We start from the raw sequence: 17,501 nt of genomic DNA on the forward strand, positions 1-17,501 counted from the left end.
GAATACAAACACAGACCAAATACCAGTCTGGATGGGTCCTGTAAAAGTAAAGCCCAATTTGCAAGTGGGAAAACGAGATGCAGGCTGAAATTGCCTAATATCTAGCCGAGATATTTATTTGTCTTACAAGTGGTATATAACGGTTATGAAACGAACAAATAAAATAAAATAAATATAGGAGTAAGTCCCATAGAGTTCACTAGCTTTTATGCTTGTGTCCAAGGGATAGGCACACTGCCTTGGGTTCACTTTAGCAAGAATGACAATTTTTGAGGATCTCCAAGCATGAGGACCATTTGACTTTTATAGTAGAGGAAGGATATATTTGGCCAACGTGCTGCAAATGTGGGAAGAGAGACAGGCCTACTCTGCTTCACATCCATGGCTTTCAAATAAACCCCTAGTGAAACTCTGCCCATTCCTTCAACCAGAGCTGGTCAAAGACATTTGCTGCCCAAGGTGAAGGACATATAGTACAGTATACAAAAGCCCAGCCATTGGTTGTGGTCCTGTTTAGCCTTCCATTTGGCAACTAGCTGGTGAGGGAAGTTCTAGCCAAACCAGCTGGCCACTGTGACCTTCTTGTTCTCTGCAGAAATAAGCAGGCGGGCTAAACCCGACTCCCCAATATGTGGGCCTGGTTGAGTAACTGAATGCCTCTCATTAAATTCCCCTACAGCTTCTCTTCATTCAGTTCTAAAAAAGCAGGCATGTTTGTGGGGAGGCAAAGGAGAACCTCTGGATATTAGGAATGGCCTTCTGAAGAAGAATACAGACAGAGCAGCCATGGCTGACCTTTCTCAGCTGCCCAGCACTCTGCCGAGGCAAGATCCCAGTGAGCTGGAGGTGAGCAGTGCGGCTGTGGAAACTGCACAAATCAAGGACAAGCTCAAGAAGAGGAGAATGTCTGAGGGCATCCATGCATCAAGCAAAGGTATGATGGATGCTTGCCTACTGATTCCAATAAGAAACATTGGTCTTATTTGCAATGATGTATAACAGCTCTTTGTGTGAAGTGCTTCAAGTCCTTACAGCTTTCAGCCTTGCAACAATCCCTTGAGACAGATTTGCCATTGTTCTCATTTTACAGATGGAGAATGGAGACTGAGCCATAGTAAATTGCCCAGTGAGACTTATGGGTTCTGTTCCATTCCTAGGTCTAAAGCTCAACACTCAGTTAAACCACAGTGTTGAAAACTGAACAAATGAAGAATGGGCAAAATCTGCCATTGACACGCACAAAAACTGCGAACCAGCCTGGCAATGCATGTCTGCAATGTGTTAGCTCTGAAAACTGTAGTATGTTTATTGAAAATAGAATAGTTAAAGTAAAATAAATAAATAAAAATCTGTTCTTAATGAAATTGTTATGGATAAACTTGGGCTCCTTTGGGAGGAAGAGCAAGATAGAAATCGAATAAATAACAACTTATTTTATTTATTCATAGAAGTATTCATATACTGCTATTTTATACAATATTACAAGGCGGTATACAGAAAGATGTACAATAAAATATACAGCATTATAAGACCAATATAGGATGATAGTTAAAGTGACTGGCTGATGGGGGGGGGGGAAGCCCATAAAGAGTTGCAAAGGTCTTCAAGAGAAGCCTGAAAATCACAGGGTTGCAAAATGTATTCTGGAAGAGCCTCCCATAGCATGGGACCAGTGACACTAAATGCCTGACTTCTAGGGAAGGCCAGTTAGGCCTCTGTAACATGGAGGGCAACTATTGCCTTTGAGTCATTTCTACTGTTCCACCCAACACCAACCATTTCCAAGCCCAACTCTCGGTACTGCTTCTCAATGATATGACAACAGATTCTTGTTTGCCCCTATTGGTGTCTTTCCTCTCTCTATCCAACAAGAGACAATGCCCACTTGGCACGTATTCCAGAGACTGAATATACTTGAGCCATGAATCTGGTCCCAGCAGCTCACAATCACAGTAGCATTTGACCTGGTATCTTGTCCAACTGCATAGCTGCTGGACATCATTGCAGGGTGATAATGTGGCGGTATACAATTTTCTAGAGAGGGAAAAGGCACCTGGCTTTTCTAATGACATTTTCAAGTTTTTCGGGCTGTTCCCAACTACACCAAGCTGTTGGAGGAGCTCCTTGTCCTTTGCGTGATGTACTCAGTGTATGCGCATATGTTCAGGGGGAAATGTCACATCCATTGTGTCTTGCATTTCCAGGCTTATTGAACTCTGTGGGTCCTCAGGGACTTGCCCTGAAACCAACCATTTCCAGATCTGCCTCTCAAAGACTGCTGGTCACTTCCAAGCCCATGCCTCCTATTCAGAGTATCCCCACTACCCCAGAGGCTGACGGAGCTCATGAAAGACAGCAGAAAGTGTTGGGAAACTGCTTGGAAGTTAGACCGGACAACCGGGAGTCAATAGCAGACACTCAAGAGGTACAGTCAAATGAAGATGCTGAAATGCAGTGGTGTTTGCGCCTGAGAAGATTTATGCTTCTAGAAGCATTTGGGGTTGCTTTATTCTTTCTGTTATTAAAAACTGAGGTGCTAATGTTTGCCTGCACTGTGAGGTTATTATGTTGGGTCAGTTGCACCAAATCGCATTTGATTTAGTCTGCAGCTGACTTGCAGAGTCTGTTGCACAAGGATAATCAAATTGGTATGAATGCGCTGTCTGTTGTTCAAGTTGTATTGCTTTGAAGAGTGGCAGAAAATTACATGCAAAGGGATAAAATGTGTACCAGGAAAGAAACGGAACCTATGAAGCTACCTTATACTGAATCAAATCAGTGATCTTGCCTACTCAGCTGGGCAAAGGAATCAAGAGCCGTTTCTGTTGTCAGCCGGTCCCCAACAAGCCCTCACTAGTTCCACAGTGACATTAGGGAAACATCCTTTCGGTGAGGTACCTAGCATTAGAAATCTCTTCCTGATATGGGAAGATCCTCTGTGTTATACTGCACAGTCCGTGAGGTATGAAGCGCCTCTGGAGTTAATAACTTGCAGTTAGATATGACAAATTGTTAAGTGGCATTTGCAGAGGACCAAGGATCCGGTGATCACACCTTATCATCCAGGAGCTGAGAAGCTGATGAGGGCCGGCAGGAGGAGCACTAATGTAAAAAATTAATAGACTTCTGAGAAGCAGATTTTGATGGAAGGTCGAAGGAGTTGCAAAATTGGCCGGAGCTCAAGGCTGTCTGGCAGGAATAATAGATAGATCCTGGAGAGTGTGATCGAAATTTATTCCAGTAAAATATATAAGGAAAAGAAAAGAAAAAGGGAATAGAGTGTTGAAATTCTCCTGTCAAAGACAGGAGGAGGACAAGCAGAGGGCGCTATCACACTGCAGGTGATGCAGAGAGCACCAAGATGTTGTAAAATGTGGTACTTCAGCTGAAATAGTCTATCTTTCATGCCACACAGAACTTCTCACATTTTTGCCCCTTGAAAAGTTCTGTGCAGCTCAAGTGCTTATTTTTCTGCATCAGTAGAATTTGGTTTAGAGAGTCTTCTTTTTTAAAAAAGGGCCGATCTGTCCCTCTCTTATTCTTAGGGATTGATGCAGCAACTGTTGTTTATAAAAAAAAATATGTGAAGGAAAATGAGGTTAGTCTCAGGGCTTATCCACACTTCCACTGCTTACCCCTGGGGAAAACTACTCTTTAGTGCTCAGTCGGAGCAAATGGCAATTTGGGTTTTCTCCAGATTGACGTTTTCTCCGATTTAGAACTAAAGACTGGGTTTTCCCTGGGAAAGGAGTGGGGCAAGGGGAAAGCCTCTCAGGCAAGTGCTTTCTATGCAAGGGACCAGCCAAAGTCTTGACAAGCCCTTAGTTTCCCCTGTATCACCTTGTTTCCACTGTGCCACATTATTCTTTACCACTTTCTAGGACTAATCCTAGTCCCACTTTATTTTTTACTTAGAGGACTTCAGGTTTCCAAGGGCATGGAGGTTTTTTCATAGGAGAGCAGAATTCACCCAGAATCCTGAAGTGCTACTGCCTCGCCTGTTTTTTTCCTGATTGTTTTGACCAGGGGTCAGCAAACTTTTTCAGCAGGGGGCCGGTCCACTGTCCCTCAGACCTTGTGGGGGGCCGGACTATATTTTGAAAAAATAAATAAAAAATGAACAAATTCCTATGCCCCACAAATGACCCAGACATGCATTTTAAATAAAAGGACACATTCTACTGAAGTAAAAACCTGCTGATTCCCGGACCGTCCGTGGGCCAGATTTAGAAGGCGAATGGGCCAGATCCAGCCCCTGGGCCTTAGTTTGGGGACCCTGATTTTGACCAACCCTTAGTGAAGTGACTTTCCATGTCACATCTTAGTTCATGCATTAAAGTGACATTGTTCAGGCAGTAACAGCCATGTCTGAGGACACATTGCTACCAGCAGGTCAAAGTAGATTACTTGGAAGTCCTGCTCATGAGGTAGGAGCAAATTTTAAGTGATTATATATATATACATATACATATACATATACATATACATATATATACATATACATATATATATATATGTATAGGGGTCAAACCATTTGCTGACTCTTGCACTCCATGAGCCTCAACACAGAGATGTCTTTTGGCTACCTGCAATTATTGAGTGATAACGTCATTGTCTCGTGTCTTTTAAACCATGCTTTCCTGCAGATCTTACATAGCCATGGTGAGAATCTGAGGAGGTCTTTAGGTACCGCTTTGATCCCACCTATCCCCAAATCAGCAAAGGCACTTGAAGAAGAAAATTCTCAGAATGTTCAAGAACTTCTTCCAGGCTCGTCACATTTCCTGCTGGAATCTGCTCCTCTTGTTGCAGAAGATTCCCCTGAAACAAGGTAGACAGCTCCTGCTTTCATTTCCTTTGTTTCTCAGACCTCTTCCACTGCCTTTGTTTCCTCTCTCTTTCAAAGCCTCGCCTGCAGAATCCTGCTTCCCCGAAGCTCAGACGATACAACTTTCCCCTTTTATGTGAGCTCCAGCTCTCCATTGCATGCCTGTGACTTTCTGAGGCGGCTCTGAACATAAAAAGACCCCTGCTGGGTCAGATCACTGGTACATCTCTCCCAGCGTCCTGTTTCCCATAATGGCCAATCAGGTGCTTCTGGGAAGCCCCTAAGCACACTGAAGGCAATAGCCACCCCTTGCTCTAGCTCTCAGCAGTTACTCAAAGCCATAGTGCCTCTGGTGTAGCATAGTGGCTGAGCTACGCGTCAGGAAGTACCTGGTTCAAACCCGAACTCTGCCTTGGGTTTGTTAGGTGGTCTTAAGCATGTCACTGGCCTCATTTACACAGAATGCTGGCTGCAAGCCATAGCTACAGCAGTAGTGAAATTAGCCTGTGCATGAGCTTTGTGCTGGTGCATACAGCTTGTACACTTCCCACTTTGCTCCTTCCTTCCTAAATCAGGGAAATGAGCCATGGACCATCTGGCTTAGCATTAGGCACGAGCCTCCATTCCAAACAAACAGGGAGTGGAAGCCAAGGTTTCTTCTTGACTATGCTTGCTATGCTTGGTTTGGGAGAAAGAACCATGAGCCCTGGCTTGCGTGTCTTGTTAAAAAGGGGAGAGACAAAGCAGGAGATCCATGCAGCTTTGTGCACAGGCCAAGCTGACTAAGCATGGTTTGTGGTCAGTTTTACATAGGAGCATGGCCACTGTCTTCTAGCTGCATCTCTTCCCTCCTCCCCATTAATTTCTAATATGGGGGTGATACTGACCTACTTTTTCAAATTGTTGAAGGTAGTGTAATTTGTATGCATGTTGAATAATCGAAATAATTTAAAGCACCATCCATATATATTTGTGTCGTGTTTCTCCAAAAATAAGACACCGTCTTATATTTATTTTTCCTTAAAAAACCCCACAGTGGCTTATTTTCAGGGGATGTCTTATTTTTTATTACGCGTCCAGCCTTGCCTTTTCCTTGGGGCCCTCCAGAACTGCACCTATCACTATGTCTTATTTTCGGGGTATGGCTTATATTGCGCAAATGCTTAGAAATCCTGCTATGGTTTATTTTATGGGTATGTCTGATTTTAGGAGAAACAGGATATGTGTGTGTGTGTGTGTGTGTGTGTGCGCGCTGTTATATTATCTCTCTGGCAGAAACATGGGTTCCCTCCCCCCACTTTGTATCCTCATAGTTTCCTTTTTCTCCCAATTGTTTTAAGGTCGGGGACAGGGCCTTTCAATGCCGAGGACAGCACCCTCAACACTCTGGGTAGGTACAGGTCGCATATATGTTCTATCAGAAAATATGGATGTGACTTTTGGGAGACATTAATACTGAAAGCATCTTCCATTAAAAAAATATCCACTAGTTGGTGGGGTTAGAGATGCTCAGGATGCTACTTTTATTAGAGAAAGGTTTGTGCATCCATGTTTCAAGATGTGTACAAGAAGGCTTGCAAATGCCTATGCTTCCCAGCACAAAACTGCAAACCAGTCTGGAGAGCACACATCTGGGCAGAGAAGCAGACAGGGTCCTCTTGCCCTCTCAATGTGACATTTACATACATAGTAGCTTGGAGCAGCCCTTGGACAAGAAGGTGCTCAAGCAAAGCAAATAAATGCATTCAGAAGTCTGAAGGAGCAATGTGGTCTTGCCGCTTGTCAGCAGGTAAGGCATATGAATTCATGTGCCCACAGAGAAAAAATGGAATTGAAAAGTTCATCGACGGGCAGCTCCTCATGATTAAAAAAGATCGCAAGGGCTGGCAGGGACTGTTCATGTTCATCAAACCTGCTCTCGCCGTGTTGACACAGGAGTTGCTAGACTTAACCAACCCTGGCAGATGTTTACCCAGTGTAGGTAGAAAGTAATTTCTACGAGACAGAATTTGGGGGCAGGCCAATGTCGGGGTAGCAAATAAAACTGATGATCAATCAAGAAGGAAAGCTGCAATGTGGCAGCAGAAGGGAGGGCAGAACCAGGAAGCAAACAGAAGCTTCTAGGCCAGGCTGTCAGTGGAGGAGAGATCTTGAACCAGAGGGGTCAGGATTAGAAAATGGGGAAATAAAGAGTACTTATTGGAATGGAAGCACCGGACAGAGGGTCTTCCTTGCAGATATATTCTAGTCAGGGTCATGGTAAGAAGCAGACAAGAGGCATGGGAGGGCATAGGGGGCAGTCACTGTGATGTCAATGCCACATTCCTATGTCAGCTGCAAAATAAGAAACACTGGAGAAAAGTTTTACTAATGCAACTTCTCCCCACACCCCAAAATCCACCGTCTTAGCTGCCTGTCTAGCTTTTGGGAGCAAGAGGCAGCCTTGAGAGCATGCATGGTGTAGCCAGCAGTCAAAGTGCAGACTTGGGTTCAAATCTCTGCTCAGATATGAAGTGCTCTCCCCCACCCCTCTCCCTGTGCCTAATCTACCTCAAAGGGATTTTGTGAGGCTATAATATAACCACTGGGATGCAGGTGGTGCTGTGGGTTAAACCACTGAGCCTAGGGCTTGCCGATCAGAAGGTCGGCAGTTCAAATCCCCGTGATGGGGTGAGCTCCCATTGTTCGGTCCCTGCTTCTGCCAACCTAGCAGTTCGAAAGCACGTCAAAGTGCAAGTAGATAAATAGGTTACCGCTCCAAGCGGGAAGGTAAACAGCATTTCCGTGTGCTGCTCTGGTTCACCAGAAGCGGCTTTGTCATGCTGGCCACATGACCTGGAAGCTGTACGCCGGCTCCCTTGGCCAATAATGCGAGATGAGCGCTGCAACCCCAGAGTCGTCAGCGACTGGACCTAATGGTCAGGGGTCCCTTTACCTTTACCTATAATATAACCATGTGTGCTGCCTTAAGCTCCTAAGGGGCAGGACAGGATGTAAACGTGATAAAAGCATAAAATAAAGAATAAAGTTGACAGAACCTCTTTCTGTTGCCACCCTGCTGGGCTTTGTGGCGTTGGAGAAAGCAGCCACGTGAAGATGTATTGCTGATCTGCTGAGCAGGAAGGTGATTGTTTTTGTGTGGCAGCTTTAGTAGTAAAAGCACTCAGTAGGCTAGTAAGAACAGAATAAGAGAAAACGCTATTGATTTTTAAGCAGCATTGTTGTGTAAATTCCGATTAGTTTCTGGAGTGACTTCATTGCTTTTTAAAGCACGGCCTCTGTTAGTTCCCTGTGCCACAGGAAGCTCATCTGGAGAGCAAGTGCTGGGTTGTGTGTTAAGATGGAGGCTTTCACATTCTGCTCTCTGGGGTGATTGCCCAGTCAAAGGTGCTAATATCAAGGTGGCTGAGCTGCTACCGTAGCTTTGATATAATTATCCCACTGCAGGGGATGTGTCAGGAAGGGATTTATTGGTGCAACCGCTTCAAAGAGCTGGATTCTGTTAAAATACCTCTTAATTCCCTATCCAAGAGAAAGGGGCATTTTCCCTGGATCTTCTCAGAGAAAACATCAAGAGAAACAAGAGAAACAAACAAACAAGAGAAACAAACAAGAGAAAACATCATTGCATGAACAAAATCCTGTCGCTCTCCAATGCATATTGTTATGTATGTAATACAAACCTGAAAAAGTAGGAGATGAAATAGTATATTAAATAAGGTCGGAAGTGGGATGCTGCAGGCTTATGTTTTCCTTGTGGTCCATGCTCATTTTCCCACTTTCACTGACTCCTCCAAATCAGACTTTTTGAATGCACACTCTGCTCAGCAATCTCACACAGCCAGGTGCCCATGGACTCCTGGATATGTAAGCAGTGCTGGGTTCGAATGAGATTCCTGTGGAGTGTATCTTCATAAACAGACAGAGATTCATTTAACACATTAAACCAAAGATGTTCCTGTATAGGAGATTCACTTCCTTTCCCATGACCTACTCTAATTGGGCCATCCTTGTTCATGTCTATTATGTGGTTGGGTTGGGAGAGGGAATATTTTGACTGGGTGGGGGAAATGGGATCTGGTTTATTAATTATTAAGCTGTGTGTGTGTGTGTGTGTGTGTGTGTGTGTGTGTGTGTGTGTGTGTACATGCATGTGCCTATCCGTATATATGTGAGAAGCATAATCTACATGGACATACCCTCCAACATTTCTCCAATGAAAATAAGGATGTCCTAAGGAAAAGTGGGATTAAATCAGAAAATGGGACAGCTTCTGTAAATCCAGGGCACTCACTGGAAAACAGAGACACTTGAAGGGGCTGCATGGATGAGAGAAAAAGCACATACATATTCATTTTGACAGTGTGGTCATTAGAGCTTTCTCCATCTGACCTAAGCACTAAATATCCATATCAATTGTCCACAGCAGCTGCTGCCACAGTGTCTATGTTAAATAAAAGGCTAACATGACCACCTCTTTGAACAGGGCCAACCCACCCATGAGTCAAGATGAGGCAACCGCCTCAGATGGCAGTGTCTACAGGGGCAGCAGATCCAACCTCCAAGAAATGCATTACCTGCTGTTCCCTGGTAGCAGTGACAACTATGGCATACTCCTTGGAGGCTGGTTCTTCCGTCTCCTCAGCAGCCCCCTGCCCGCTGCCTCTAAAGTTGCTTCTTGGGAATAGGAGGTGCAATGGTCTCCTCCCATCTTTGTTCCTGATGTAGATCTCTATCCTCATCCCTTGTTCTTGATGTAGACCTTCAATCATCCCTTCTTGCCTGGTTGAGGGGACACCATTTTGTGGTTTGCCTCAGGTGTCAAAATGCCTTGGGCCAGCCCTGCCTCTGAAAATAGTTTAAGTGAATATGGTGTCGTAGGGAAGTTAAAGAAGACTACACGTATTAATACAAGACATATTATGGGCAATCACCACAACTCAATATAGCTGGCCCAGGCAAGGACTAGCCCGGCATCACAGTTTGACAGCTTTTTCCCTCCAGATGTTTTGGACTACAGCTCCCATCCGCTGCAGCCAGCACTTGCCAAGGCTGATTGGACTTGTAGTCCAAAATATCTAGAGGGCACCAGGTTGGTGAAGGCTTCCTAATACAATACAATACAATACAATACAATACAATACAATACAATACAATACAATACAATACAATACAATACAATACAAGTGTTCTTGACAGGACAAAGGAAGAGGCTACTTGCAGTAGTTAGTCTGTGGGGATGGGCATCAAGAAAGAGCAAATACTTGAGGAAATGTAAGTAGGAGTATGACTAATATCTTCAAGGTACTGTCTCCTCAAGGGGGTTATCTCAGGAGAGAGAGAGATAGCTGAAAGAAATAATTATCCCCAGGAACAAACAGCTGAAAGGTGTGAGCTTGAGCTCTCTGCCTCAAAAAGGAAAATAACCAATTTACCTAGGCCTTATTTGGAGCTGATAAGTCACTATTCCTAAATGAAGGCTCATTTTAACTTGAGTTGATGGAATCAGAAGTAGCTCATATGGAACCAAGTTCAATCACAAAACCAGAGAAAGAGTGAAAGAAAAAGCCTAATGGATAAGTTCAAGGGTCCTTCTATCCTGGCATCCTTCTTCTCACAGCAGCCAGCCTCAGGGAGCTCATGATTAATGTGTGAAGGCAACAGCGTGTACCCAGTATCTGTTGTTCAAAGCAAACTGCTTCTGAACATTGAGTTTGCAATAGCCATGGAAAGCCCTGTCCTCAGTCACCAGTAGAAGAGATTGATTCACACCACGTATTTAAAGCGCTTTTATGCAACTTTAGCAGCCACAGCTCCTCCGCCCCAAGGATTCCTGGTTTGTTACAGCCTCGGTCCAGTATACCTGAAGGACAGATAAACATCATGTCTTTTTTGAGATGGGGTGAGCGGAACTCTTTGCACAACACCATCCCTCTGGTTGCAAACTCACGTGGTAAGTGCTGATAGAAATGGAGTCAAGTCCGGGCCACTGAGAAACAGCAGGTTGCTATTGGCATGCTTGGGGACTCCTGAGGTTTTATACCGGTAGTAAGCCCTTGCAAACAAAAGGGGATGGTGCATGTTCAGTGGCCACAGAATGCAGAGGGTTAGTTGGAAAAGAAAACCAGGAAAACCAAGGTAGGAGAGTGCTGTAGTTCGAGGTTAGAAGGTTCCCAGGTTCAAACCCCAGCATCTCCAGCAAGGACTGGGAGAGAACCCTGACTGTAAAATCCTGGGGACCTGCTGCCAGTCAGAACAGACAACACTGAGCTTGATAGACAAATGTTCTGACTCAGTAAAAAGCAGCTTCCTATGTTCTCTATGCTCCTAATGGCTTGCTGGAGGAGGGCATGGCTGGTTGATTGGCTGGAGCCCTGAAAAAGGAGCAGGCTTTTCCAGAGGTGAGGATATACTGCAACATACTTTGTTACAGGTCCCACTTGACGACTACAATTATTTTACAAAGGTAATAATAGCATAACCCATAGCTGACAGGAAATGGGAACAAGGAGGACAGCTCTTTCATATGGCCTTTGTCTCTGTCTCTGTCTGTCTGTCTCATACACACACACCCTCTTTTGAGTCCATCTACACAGGGAGTGATTCAATCCAGTGGAGTATCTCCTTGGCACAGCCTCTTGATTTACATTAATACATTGTGTAATTTCTTGGCTCACGCTCTCCACAGTAACACTTGTTATTTCATACATGCTCGCTGCTAACGTGTTTCTTATGCTTTATTGGCTCATCAGAAACCAGTGCACCGGAACCCGCTTTCAGAAATGGCCTGTCTGCACCCTTGAAGGTTACTGGGTGTCCACTGGAATCCGTACTGCCATTAACCGCCTCCTCTCCCAGTCTGGCTAAGGAAGGGGGCCAGCTCTCAAGTCCTTGCCTTTTGAAAGATGACGAGTGGAAGGAGACCAATGGAAGGGTAGGCGCCTTCTATCCCCTTTCTAGTTCTAATGAGGGCACATTGGCGCGGTGATGTGTATTTAACTAAGCCAACGGAAAGGTATGGTAAGTTAGCAAGCAGTAGCGAGGGTGACTGTGAGTGACATTTGATTATTGCTTTTTAAACGATGCCACTGCAGTTAAGCATGCTGGTTTGGAATTGTGGGGATCAGACCCATCCTTCTATGACTTGAATTGTCAGGTACCTGAGGGATTCTCACTGGAAAACATCCCCATCTGTAATCACCTTTAGGGCCGCACAGATTTATGCAACGGAGCTCCGCAAGCCTGATAAATTAAAACTCCTATTGCCAGTGACCCATGTGTGATATCTCCATGACCCATTTACAATATTAAGCACCTGCCTGGAAGCGCTAAACTCCATTTAAACTATCTCATGGGATTCCTCAGAGGATTGAAAGTGAGAACCCTGTGCACATTGCCCTGAGTTCTTTGGAGGAAGGATGGGAAGCAAATGTAGTAAACCGAAAGAATACGCTGAAGGAAGATGTACAAATTGTATGCAGCTAGAAGAAATCAAGTATATTTTTATCGCATTAAGCTGATTTTGCAGAAAGAGCCTTGGAAACTTCTTTAATTTCCTGCATGTTTTCCTGCAGTGACAAAACGATACATAAACCACAGAAGGTGCATTCAAAGTGAAGTTTAGGGATAAAGAAATTCATTAGCGATTTCTGAGGATTTGGTCTCAAGTAATGCTGCCCTTCTACATTCCTGCTAATATAAATTGCTTGCCTTTTTTTTTACATAGCTCAAGCCAGATTCTTTTATCATCTGTTCAGAATAGTGCTTGCTAAAACTTTTCCCTTTCTTGGACTGAAAAAGCATTGGTTCAGCATTTTTTAAAACATCAGCCTGAAACTATATGTGAAATCAATTATATAAATAATATAAGGCTGCATGGCCTCCTTTTTCTGCAATTCTCCTGCTTCTCATCTTATGTAATAGTCTCCAACCCCACCTCCAGTCTTCTTCCTAAAATTTGCCTCCACTTGTACTTTCTCTTTCAGCTGCGTCCAACTCTGGACAACAAATTACAAGCAATCCTCGTTTTGCGCGGGGGTTCCATTTTGGACCCCCACAAGCCTTGGCAGATCATGCAGAAGTGTGCCATGTTCCACCCCTTTTCATAATGTTTTGGGGCTACTCAATGCTGTGCATGTGTGCATGATCACAAGTCATTCAGGTGCACCTAAACTGGGACTTGCCTGTAGATGCTTTGTGGGAGATCTACAACCAGGTTCCCAATGTTGTTTCCTCCCTGCTAAATGCAGCTGGGGCTGGGGGACAAACTACGAGGGGAAGAACTGTAGCTCAGCGATAGAGCATTTGATTTGCATGCAGAGAAGGTTCTGGGTTCAATTAATGACAATAGGAATGTGTGCAGAGGAAGGCGACCAAGATGGTCAAGGGTCTGGAAACCAAGGCTTACAAAGAATGGTTGAGAGTGTTGGGTATGTTTAGCCCGGATAAGAAGAGGAGCTATGATAGCCACCTTCAAATATCTAAAGGGCTGTCACATGGAAGATGGCACAAACTTGTTTTCTCCTGCTCTGGAGGGTAGGACCTGTACCAATGGATTCAAGTAACAAGAAAGTAGATTCCAAATAAACACCAGGAAGAACTTTCTGGCAGTAAGAGCTGTTTGACAGTGGAATGGTCTTCCTTGGGATGCTGTGGACTCTCCTTCCTTGGAAGTTTTTAAGCAGAGGTTGGATGGCCATCTGTCATGGATGCTTTAGCTGAGATGCCTGCATTGCAGGGGGTTGCACTAGATGACCCTTCCAACTCTATGATTCTATGAAGTCATGCTTTAAATGCCCCAGGTGACCTGTGTGCCTGCAATGTCTGCTGCCCAGGTGCTCACAGTTGATGGTCAACTTCAAGACCCCCGCTTCTCTCCCTTCATATGGGTCTTTATCTCCTAACAGGTACACCATGAAGCTAAAACCAGCTTCAGGAAGGAGCTTTAAGTTGGGGGGTGGAAGTATTTGGGGGAATGGAGTTAAATGCCCCATCTCCAGCACTGCATTTCTGATTCAATCTTCTGGCCACTGCAGGGGCAGCCACTTTTAAAGAAAGAATACAATGTGAGATCTAATCTAGGTGATCCTCAGGGTCCCTTCCATCTTCATGATTCTATGATCTGTGATCTATGGACTAGCCAGGAGCTCATCAGGAGGGCATTATCTTTTTATTGGCCACACAGCTTGTCAAGCAAAGACCATCTACTGAACACATCAGACGTGCTTTTATTTTGACTATGTTTCCAGGTGAAACCCACAGCATTCCTATGTACTCAATTCAAGTGAACTACTCTGAAGAAAAAACAAGAAAATTAGCACATCCTCCATTTTGATGAAATATTTATCTTGCTTTCTAATAAATAAGGTTTCAAGGAAATGGATGAGTTCTGTTTGGGTTTGTGGAATCACATTATGCCAAGAGATTCCTCACTATGTGTAGAGTAGGGATGGAATTTTATGAAATTCTTGGCGTTGAGCTTATCTGTGCAATATTTTTTCCTGACTCCTGTCTTGCTCCTTGATCTTGATCAGAAGTGAGGGTTTTTTTTACTAGCTCCACTAAATAATACAAACAACGCTCACATATTATACACATTATTATCAATATACTATTACATGAATGTTTATATGTGTATACAGTCCAGGTTTCCTAAGGGAACCAACACATAAGCAGATAAATTCAACTATTGATATATCGTATCGAGAAACTTAAGTAAGAATACTTATACCATAATACAGCAAAAATCCAGTACTGTGTGAGGCTTGACTCTTTTATGCATGTTATATATACAACATATACATATTTTTGTTTATAAATTTAAATATACTTTTGTGTATAAATATTCAAGCTTTTTAGAAAAAAGAAAAAGAAAAAGATAATGTGCCAGCAGCTCAGACATAAACAAATGCTCAGTGTAAGAGGTGGTCCTTTGTGGTCAAAGCTTGATCAGGTTGGAAGCACCAAATTCCATGTAAATAAAATAGAGTCCTCTTCCATCCCTAATGTAGAACAACACACGTGTCCCTTATTTTTCATGCACTGTGTTTTGCTTTTGTTGTGTCCAGATCCACGTGACCATATCAAAGTCGGCTCAGGAGAAACTGCGCCAGAAGCAGTTAAAAGAGATAGAGATTTTGCGCAAAGAAAGAGAAAAGGAAAGAGAGAGAGAGAAGGAAAGGCTGACAAAGTTCGAAGAGCATCTACAGAAAACTGCTCGTGAAGGTATGTGGTGACGTGAAAAATAAAAGGGACCCGTTATGCAGATTTTGTATGCTTTCTGCATCACCCTGAATTTCATATGCCTTCATTTAACGTGCCTTGCAGAGATCAGATGCACACTTCTGTAAGTTAGGAGAAGAAAAAGTCAATCTGCAGGGTGGCTTACCTTCCTCTGTCTGTGACAGCTGTCTGAAAAGCTAACATCACAGAGGCCCCATTTTTGAGTGGAGGTTATGGAGGAGCATTCACACGTCTGCTTGGAAGTAAGTCCCACTGAGTTCAGTGGGGCTTATTCCCAAGGCAGTGTGGCTGTCTAGATGTTGTTGGAAGACATCTCCCAGAATCCCTGACTGGGATGGCCAGGGCTGATGGACATTTGACTATAAGAACCTCTGGAGCGTCTATGTCAGGCATCCCCAAACTGCGGCCCTCCGGATGTTTTGGCCTACAACTCCCATGATCCCTAGCTAGCAGAACCAGTGGTCAGGGAAGATGGGAATTGTAGTCCAAAACATCTGGAGGGCCGAAGTTTGGGGATGCCTGGTCTATGTTCTCCATCCCTGGTATATAGAGTGGCAGTCATGTGAGCCTCCTCTGTCTTCCACTGCAGCCTGCAGTGATATAGTCTACATACAGACTTGCCTCCTCACCTCCTATGTGAGAACTGGGCCAATGGACCAGCACCTGGTGAACTTTGAAATGCTCCCACAACCCCGTCGTCTTCATTGAACTTGACCCTTTTCTTAGTGAAAAGTTGAGATGTGTCCTTGTGTACTTTGGTAGACAGGAACAATATTGGAAGAATGCACTTATAATGCTGAACAATCTGTGACTTTGACACTTATGCAGTGTATTTTATCAGCGATTTCACTTCACTTCACAAAAGGTACGCTTAAAAAGGGAGCTACCCTAGCAATGGAGAGACTGCCCAAGAAGGCAGCCTGTAATAATATTCTAGTTCCTGGACCATGTTGAATGGAGATCTATTCTCATCACTATGAAACACACCCATATTTCAGTATACCTGCAGCAATTACAGTCAAGCAATGCAGATGCTCTTTGCCAAAATTTATAATTTTATTAAATAAACTATAGCCAGGAGGAAATTTTCATGCGCAGGAAGCACTTAGCCATACAGTAAGAATTTCCCCTGATTTAAACACCCTCCACACCCTTGAGATGTGATGCTTTTCAGATGAAATATCCAAGCTGTTACAATAGGAGTGCATATTTAAGATGGGGGAGGAGGAAGGTTTATGGCAGAGCTCCCTAAGTGATCTGATTGCAACTGACATGTAGTGATTGTGCTGCAGTATAAACTCCACAAAGGTCTGCAGCAGCAGCAGCAGAGTCAGCACTCTGCCAGAACAAGGCTCTGGTGCAAGGTCACTTGCTCTTGCTCTTTAGTGTGGGTGGGAGATGTAGGAATGCCAGCCCCAGAGAGCTGGGTGTATGTGGTGGGGCTTTTCTTGCATATCGTTCAAAGTCCCATAGTTACTACTATTACTGCTGTAGGGACACGGGTGGTGCTGTGGTCTAAACCACTGAGCCTCTTGGGCTTGCTGATTGGAAGGTTGGTGGTTCAAATCCCCATGACGGGGTGAGCTCTCATCACTCTGTCCCAGCTCCTAGCAGTTCATTTGAAAGCACACCAGTGCAAGTTGATAAATAGGTACCACTGCAGCGGGAAGGTAAACGGCATTTCCGTGCACTCTGGCTTCCGTCCCGGTGTTCCATTGCACCAGAAGCGGTTTAGTCATGTTGCCCACATGACCTGGAAAGCTGTCTGTGGACAAACGCTGGCTCCCTCGGCCTGAAAGTGAGATGAGTGCCCCAACCCCATAGTCGACTTTGACTGGACTTAACCACCCAGGGGGCTTTTACCTTTACCTTGTACTATTACTGCTGCTATTTCTATTAGTACGGTACTTGAGCTCCTTGGAGAAAAAGGTGGGTCATAAATGCAATTACTTTTACTATTACTATTATTATTTCTCCAAATTTGCAGAGCACACTTCACCATGTCAATATGATTCCAAGGCGGTTTTAAGCAATGCATTATTTCTGTTCCAAACTTGTGGAGTGCCCTCCTTCTTACCGTAGAAGAAACATAATCCCCATCAATTGATGTGTTGTGGTTTACAGAAATGCATAAAAATACTATGAGCAAATAATATATACAAATGTTAAAAACAGCCAATTAACAAAAAACAGCAACAGCAAGAGGCCATGCGACCTCTTGTTGGGGAGGCACACAAAGAAGGGCCTCAGATTATGATAGTTAACTCCAAAAGCCTGAGAGACTAACAAGGTACTTACTTGCTGGTGGAAACCAATAGTAGTCTCCCCTGTCCAGGCTTTCAGGGGAATGAAGTTTAAACAGTGGGCTCCACCCACTCAGGATTTGCTTGGAGTCATGCTGCTGTCCATACTGCTACCAGGTAAGCCCACC

General features: G+C 44.1%; 1 protein-coding gene across 2 annotated transcripts in view; it reads left to right on the forward strand.

The window, feature by feature from the left end:
* The window catches only part of TOGARAM2 (TOG array regulator of axonemal microtubules 2), a 67,018-nt gene that overhangs the window by 21,794 nt on the left and 27,723 nt on the right, over positions 1 to 17,501 (forward strand). For both annotated transcript variants that reach the window (XM_035110505.3, XM_088666607.1), the window contains exons 4-9: positions 680 to 934; positions 2,205 to 2,425; positions 4,647 to 4,831; positions 6,169 to 6,218; positions 11,581 to 11,762; positions 14,896 to 15,052. In XM_035110505.3, the coding sequence (XP_034966396.3) occupies positions 680 to 934; positions 2,205 to 2,425; positions 4,647 to 4,831; positions 6,169 to 6,218; positions 11,581 to 11,762; positions 14,896 to 15,052 (1,050 nt within the window). The remainder of the gene's footprint in view (positions 1 to 679; positions 935 to 2,204; positions 2,426 to 4,646; positions 4,832 to 6,168; positions 6,219 to 11,580; positions 11,763 to 14,895; positions 15,053 to 17,501) is intronic.

Source organism: Zootoca vivipara, chromosome 3, assembly GCF_965207765.1.
Source record: "Zootoca vivipara chromosome 3, rZooViv2.hap1.1, whole genome shotgun sequence".
Taxonomy (NCBI): Eukaryota; Metazoa; Chordata; class Lepidosauria; order Squamata; family Lacertidae; genus Zootoca; species Zootoca vivipara.